The sequence below is a fragment of the Gobio gobio genome (assembly GCF_949357685.1).
Source record: "Gobio gobio genome assembly, chromosome: 6".
NCBI lineage: Eukaryota > Metazoa > Chordata > Actinopteri > Cypriniformes > Gobionidae > Gobio > Gobio gobio.
Window position 1 is genome coordinate 62,538,752 of NC_137102.1, and position 7,500 is coordinate 62,546,251.

Here is a 7,500-nt window from a genome sequence, read left to right on the forward strand (position 1 = left end):
ATAAAAATAATATTTTTTTCTTAAATATATACATGCTTGTGTGTGTGTGTATATATAAATAATAATTAACAGAGTACACACACATATATTATGTAAACACAAACTTTTATTTTGGAAGCGATTAATCTTTTGACAGCCCTAGTAAAAATATATTTCTGAAAGGACTTTAGTTAACATTATTAGCCCAACTACGCTTTAGCATGCTAACTAACATCATTGTGGAACGTTAGCTATGTGTGTTAGCGCTCTATCCACAAGGCTATCGCAACTCAGCGGGTAAATCTATAAAACTCATTTGACCAATCATATTTCATACCAGTGTTAATTTTGACAGCAAATTGTGATTTAGTTTTAGTCAGTCTTTTGACTATAACATTTTAGGCATCTGTTTTTTAGTTTTAGTCTAGTTTTAATTGACTATAATAAGATGTGAGTATATTCAATAGACTAAACTTCAGTTCTTGTGTTCTGGCGTCTGAGAGGCAGCTTTCTGTGCACTTTCACACTTATCCACGTCTGCTCTTCTGAATTTATCTTCTCAGTATGACCACTGCGTCTGGGAACTGCATCTTCTATTTTGCCATCAATTGATTCGTGTTCAAAAAATACTTGGAAATCATTGAACTTCATGAGATCCTACAAGAGTGATTACTGATAGACTGTCTGCAAAAACAGAAAAAACGAATCCCGTTTTAAAGAAGAAAACAAATCATCGACTGACTTTCAAAGCGGCTACGACTTTCTACTTCGAGGGCCTTGATAGAAATGTAGTGGAGGAAAAAGTACAATATTTGTCTTTCAAATGTAGTGAAGTAAAAGTCATAAGTTTCCAGAAAAAATACTACTCAAGGAAAGTACAGATACTCAAAAAGTGCACTTAAGTAAAGCACTCAAGTAAATGTACTTAGTTACTGTCCACCTGTGTGTGTGTGTGTGTGTGTGTGTGTGTGTGTGTGTGTGTGTGTGTGTGTGTGTGTGTGTGTGTGTGTGTGTGTGTGTGTGTGTGTGTGTGTGCGTGTGTGTGTCTCACCCGTGACTTCTCCTCGAGTTTAGTCATCATGACCACTGAAGCGGCCCTCTGCTCCCACACCATCCTCCAGAAGTCCCCGAAGGTCTCAGCCAGCGGCCCCTGGGTGGCGATGTACGCGTTCTGCTTCCTGTAGCCGTCGATGTAGTTCGCGTTGATGTAGTCACTACCCATAATGCCTAGGGCAGAGAACAGGAGATCATTGGCTGGCATGTGGACGAGCCGAACACACACACACACACACACTGGAGCGGAGCGGTCGTACCGTCCGCCGGGGCCAGAATCACACGCGTGTGGTCGTACGCGATCACGTTAGCGTAGCGGTTCTTCGGCTTGTTCACCTCCAGGTTAGAATGTTCCCATGTGAACTGCTGACCGGGATCAACCGACTGAGAGAGAGAGAGAGAGAGAGAGAGAGAGAGAGAGAGAGACAGAGAGAGAGAGAGAGAGAGAGAGAGAGAGAATAATTTAATTGAATTAAAAAAAATTTAATTGAGAGAGAGAATGGGAGAGTTTGCTTATCTGTCTATCCGTCTGTCTGTCTATCTAACTGTCTGTCAGTCCGTCTATCTATCTATCTATCCGTCTGTCTGTCTATCTATCCGTCCGTCCATCTGTCTGTCTATCTATCTATCCGTCTGTCTGTCTATCTATCCGTCCGTCTGTCTGTCTGTCTATCTATCTATCCGTCTGTCTGTCTATCTATCCGTCGGTCTGTTTGTCTGTCTGTCTATCTATCCGTCCGTCTGTCTGTCTGTCTGTCTGTCTGTCAGTCCGTCTATCTATCTATCCGTCTGTCTGTCTATCTATCCGTCGGTCTGTTTGTCTGTCTGTCTATCTATCTATCCGTCCGTCTGTCTGTCTGTCTATCTATCTATCCGTCTGTCTGTCTATCTATCCGTCGGTCTGTTTGTCTGTCTGTCTATCTATCCGTCCGTCTGTCTGTCTGTCTGTCTGTCTGTCTGTCAGTCCGTCTATCTATCTATCTATCCGTCTGTCTGTCTGTCTATCTATCTATCCGTCTGTCTGTCTATTTATCCGTCCGTCTGTCTGTCAGTCCGTCTATCTATCTATCCGTCCGTCTGTCTGTCTGTCTGTCTGTCAGTCCGTCTATCTATCCGTCCGTCCGTCTGTCTGTCTGTCTATCTATCTATCCGTCTGTCTGTCTATCTATCCGTCGGTCTGTTTGTCTGTCTATCTATCCGTCCGTCTGTCTGTCTGTCTGTCTGTCTGTCTGTCTATCTATCTATCCGTCTGTCTGTCTATCTATTCGTCCGTCTGTCTGTCTGTCTGTCTATCCCTCTGTCTGTCAATCCGTATATCTATCTATCCGTCTGTCTGTCTGTCTATCTATCCGTCTGTCTGTCTATATATCCGTCTGTCTGTCAGTCTGTCTATCTATCTATCTATCTATCTATCTATCTATCTATCTATCTATCTATCTATCTATCTATCTATCTATCTATCTATCTATCTATCTATCTATCTATCTATCTATCTATCTATCTATCTATCTATCTATCTTTCCGTCTGTCTGTCTGTCTATCTATCCGTCCGTCTGTCTGTCTATCTATCCGTCTGTCTGTCTGTCAGTCCGTCTATCTATCTATCCATCTGTCTGTCTGTCTATCTATCTGTCCGTCTGTCTATCTATCTGTCCGTCTGTCTGTCTATCTATCCGTCCGTCTGTCTGTCTATCTATCCGTCTGTCTGTCAGTCCGTCTATCTATCTATCCATCTGTCTGACTGTCTATCTATCCGTCTGTCTGTCTGTCTGTCTGTCAGTCCGTCTATCTATCTATCCGTCTGTCTGTCTGTCTGTCTGTCTCTCTATCGTCTATCTGTCTGTCTGTCTGTCTGTCTATCTCTCAGTCTGTCTGTCTGTCTGTCTATCTCTCAGTCCATCTGTCTGTCTGTTTGTCTATCTATTCGTCCGTCTGTCTGTCTGTTTGTCTATCTATCTGTCTGTCTGTCTGTCAGTCCGTCTATCTATCTATCCATCTGTCTGTCTGTCTATCTATCTGTCCGTCTGTCTATCTATCTGTCCGTCTGTCTATCTATCCGTCCGTCTGTCTGTCTATCTATCCGTCTGTCTGTCTGTCAGTCCATCTATCTATCTATCCATCTGTCTGTCTGTCTATCTATCCGTCCGTCTGTCTGTCTATCTATCCGTCCGTCTGTCTGTCAGTCCGTCTATCTATCTATCCGTCTGTCTGTCTGTCTCTCTATCGTCTATCTGTCTGTCTGTCTGTCTGTCTATCTCTCAGTCTGTCTGTCTGTCTGTCTATCTCTCAGTCCATCTGTCTGTCTGTTTGTCTATCTATTCGCGGCTCTATTGGCGTCAAAACTAGATGCGGTGCATCTTACCCCTACACTACTGCCGCTCTCAATGATAAGGCGATTTCCGTAATTTTGTCTTTTCGAACTATACGCTTAGCAAGGACCCACCCACATTGTTTTAGCTTCCGACGCCCATGGTTAAATGTCTGTTTTGTTCTTTTGCAGTCAGAGGGACTCACACCAAGCGCTTCTGACAGCATCACCTTAACACCTTCCTCTCCTCACACACAGCCATGATGAATAAAACACCAGCTGAAGAACCGCGCAGTGAGACAGGTGATGAAGGTCACTCTATCTCTCGCCTGTCTCTCTGCGTTACTCACCTCGTACTCCTGCGACAGATGCAGGTTGTCGTTGGCCTTCAGGCGCTCCGTGTGTTCGAGCAGTTCAGAGCTGGGGATGGGCGGGTGACTCATCATACCTGCGGGGGCAAAGGTCACAGTGGTCGTCATGGAGATGACCTACAAACCATCAGGCCAGTTGCTCTGTGGTGTGTGCGTGTGAATCACACATGACTGAACACCTAGAGAGTGTCACAACAGCTCGTGTGCTGCCTACAGAGGCCGTGTTTCAGCTCCTGCCTTCTTCAATCCCAGAATGCTCAGGGACAGAATCAATCTGTGATGGTGAAGAGGCTGACGATAGTGTTCATTTGTTAACGAGGCGATTAGACGACACTGACATCAAACACTAACTGACTAAATCAACATGTGATATTGTTGAGGAAAAAGACGAGACTAAAATATATTTTTAAAAATAGAAACTTAATCAAAATCTCTCTATATTTTCAGTAGCCACTCCCCAAACTCTCAGCCTGTTACATTAGCCACTCCCCAAACTCTCAGCCTGTTACAGTAGCCACTCCCCAAACTCTCAGCCTTCTACAGTAGCCACACCCCTAACTCTCAGCCTGCTACATTAGCCACTCCCCAAACTCTCAGCCTGCTACAGTAGCCACTCCCCAAACTCTCAGCCTGCTACAGTAGCCACTCCCCAAACTCTCAGCCTTCTACAGTAGCCACACCCCTAACTCTCAGCCTGCTACATTAGCCACTCCCCAAACTCTCAGCCTGCTACAGTAGCCACTCCCCAAACTCTCAGCCTGCTACAGTAGCCACTCCCCAAACTCTCAGCCTTCTACAGTAGCCACACCCCTAACTCTCAGCCTGTTACAGTAGCCACTCCCCAAACTCTCAGCCTGTTACAGTAGCCACTCCCCAAACTCTCAGCCTGTTACAGTAGCCACTCCCCAAACTCTCAGCCTGTTACAGTAGCCACTCCCCAAACTCTCAGCCTGTTACAGTAGCCACTCCCCAAACTCTCAGCCTGTTACATTAGCAACACCCCAAACTCTCAGCCTGTTACATTAGCCACTCCCCAAACTCTCAGCCTGTTACAGTAGCCACTCCCCAAACTCTCAGCCTGTTACAGTAGCCACTCCCCAAACTCTCAGCCTGTTACATTAGCCACACCCCAAACTCTCAGCCTTCTACAGTAGCCACTCCCCAAAGTCTCAGCCTGCTACAGTAGCCACACCCCTAACTCTCAGCCTGTTACAGTAGCCACACCCCTAAATCTCAGCCTGTTACAGTAGCCACACCCCTAACTCTCAGCCTGTTACAGTAGCCACACCCCTAAATCTCAGCCTGCTACAGTAGCCACACCCCTAAATCTCAGCCTGTTACAGTAGCCACACCCCTAAATCTCAGCCTGTTACAGTAGCCACACCCCTAACTCTCAGCCTGTTACAGTAGCCACACCCCTAAATCTCAGCCTGTTACAGTAGCCACTCCCCAAACTCTCAGCCTGCTACAGTAGCCACACCCCTAACTCTCAGCCTGTTACAGTAGCCACACCCCTAAATCTCAGCCTGTTACAGTAGCCACACCCCTAAATCTCAGCCTGTTACAGTAGCCACACCCCTAACTCTCAGCCTGTTACAGTAGCCACACCCCTAAATCTCAGCCTGCTACAGTAGCCACACGCCTAACTCTCAGCCTGTTACAGTAGCCACACCCCTAAATCTCAGCCTGTTACAGTAGCCACACCCCTAACTCTCAGCCTGTTACAGTAGCCACACCCCTAAATCTCAGCCTGTTACAGTAGCCACACCCCTAAATCTCAGCCTGCTACAGTAGCCACACCCCTAACTCTCAGCCTGTTACAGTAGCCACACCCCTAAATCTCAGCCTGCTACAGTAGCCACACCCCTAAATCTCAGCCTGCTACAGTAGCCACTCCCCAAACTCTCAGCCTGCTACAGTAGCCACACCCCTAACTCTCGGCCTGCTACAGTAGCCACACCCCTAACTCTCAGCCTGTTACAGTAGCCACACCCCTAAATCTCAGCCTGCTACAGTAGCCACTCCCCTAACTCTCAGCCTGTTACAGTAGCCACACCCCTAAATCTCAGCCTGCTACAGTAGCCACACCCCTAAATCTCAGCCTGCTACAGTAGCCACTCCCCAAACTCTCAGCCTGCTACAGTAGCCACACCCCTAACTCTCAGCCTGTTACAGTAGCCACACCCCTAAATCTCAGCCTGCTACAGTAGCCACTCCCCAAACTCTCAGCCTGCTACAGTAGCCACACCCCTAACTCTCAGCCTGTTACAGTAGCCACACCCCTAAATCTCAGCCTGCTACAGTAGCCACTCCCCTAACTCTCAGCCTGTTACAGTAGCCACTCCCCAAACTCTCAGCCTGTTACAGTAGCCACTCCCCAAACTCTGAGCCTGTTACAGTAGCCACACCCCAAACTCTCAGCCTGTTACAGTAGCCACTCCCCAAACTCTCAGCCTGTTACAGTAGCCACACCCCTAACTCTCAGCCTGCTACAGTAGCCACTCCCCAAACTCTCAGCCTGTTACAGTAGCCACACCCCAAACTCTCAGCCTGTTACATTAGCCACTCCCCAAACTCTCAGCCTGTTACAGTAGCCACTCCCCAAACTCTCAGCCTGTTACATTAGCCACTCCCCAAACTCTCAGCCTGTTACAGTAGCCACTCCCCAAACTCTCAGCCTGCTACAGTAGCCACTCCCCAAACTCTCAGCCTGTTACATTAGCCACTCCCCAAACTCTCAGCCTGTTACATTAGCCACTCCCCAAACTCTCAGCCTGTTACATTAGCCACTCCCCAAACTCTCAGCCTGTTACAGTAGCCACTCCCCAAACTCTCAGCCTGCTACAGTAGACACTCCCCAAACTCTCAGCCTGTTACAGTAGCCACTCCCCAAACTCTCAGCCTGTTACATTAGCCACTCCCCAAACTCTCAGCCTGTTACATTAGCCACTCCCCAAACTCTCAGCCTGTTACATTAGCCACTCCCCAAACTCTCAGCCTGTTACATTAGCCACTCCCCAAACTCTCAGCCTGTTACATTAGCCACTCCCCAAACTCTCAGCCTGTTACATTAGCCACTCCCCAAACTCTCAGCCTGTTACAGTAGCCACTCCCCAAACTCTCAGCCTGCTACAGTAGCCACTCCCCAAACTCTCAGCCTGTTACAGTAGCCACACCCCTAAATCTCAGCCTGCTACAGTAGCCACTCCCCTAACTCTCAGCCTGTTACAGTAGCCACTCCCCAAACTCTCAGCCTGTTACAGTAGCCACTCCCCAAACTCTCAGCCTGCTACAGTAGCCACTCCCCAAACTCTCAGCCTGCTACAGTAGCCACTCCCCAAACTCTCAGCCTGTTACATTAGCCACTCCCCAAACTCTCAGCCTGCTACAGTAGCCACTCCCCAAACTCTCAGCCTGTTACAGTAGCCACACCCCTAAATCTCAGCCTGCTACAGTAGCCACTCCCCTAACTCTCAGCCTGTTACAGTAGCCACTCCCCAAACTCTCAGCCTGTTACAGTAGCCACTCCCCAAACTCTCAGCCTGCTACAGTAGCCACTCCCCTAACTCTCAGCCTGCTACAGTAGCCACTCCCCTAACTCTCAGGCTGTTACAGTAGCCACTCCCCTAACTCTCAGCCTGTTACAGTAGCCACTCCCCTAACTCTCAGCCTGCTACAGTAGCCACTCCCCTAACTCTCAGCCTGTTACAGTAGCCACTCCCCAAACTCTCAGCCTGTTACATTAGCCACTCCCCTAACTCTCAGCCTGTTACAGTAGCCACTCCCCTA

The 7,500-nt window shown here is 47.9% G+C and overlaps 1 protein-coding gene across 1 annotated transcript in view; it reads right to left on the reverse strand.

Moving 5' to 3' along the window:
* ptprsb (protein tyrosine phosphatase receptor type Sb) overlaps nucleotides 1–7,500 on the reverse strand; it is a gene marked incomplete at its 5' end in the record, with an annotated part of 99,991 nt that overhangs the window by 23,099 nt on the left and 69,392 nt on the right. The window contains 3 exons of the mRNA XM_079820525.1: nucleotides 1,031–1,206; nucleotides 1,293–1,416; nucleotides 3,691–3,788. Coding sequence (XP_079676651.1) covers nucleotides 1,031–1,206; nucleotides 1,293–1,416; nucleotides 3,691–3,788 — 398 coding nt within the window. The remainder of the gene's footprint in view (nucleotides 1–1,030; nucleotides 1,207–1,292; nucleotides 1,417–3,690; nucleotides 3,789–7,500) is intronic.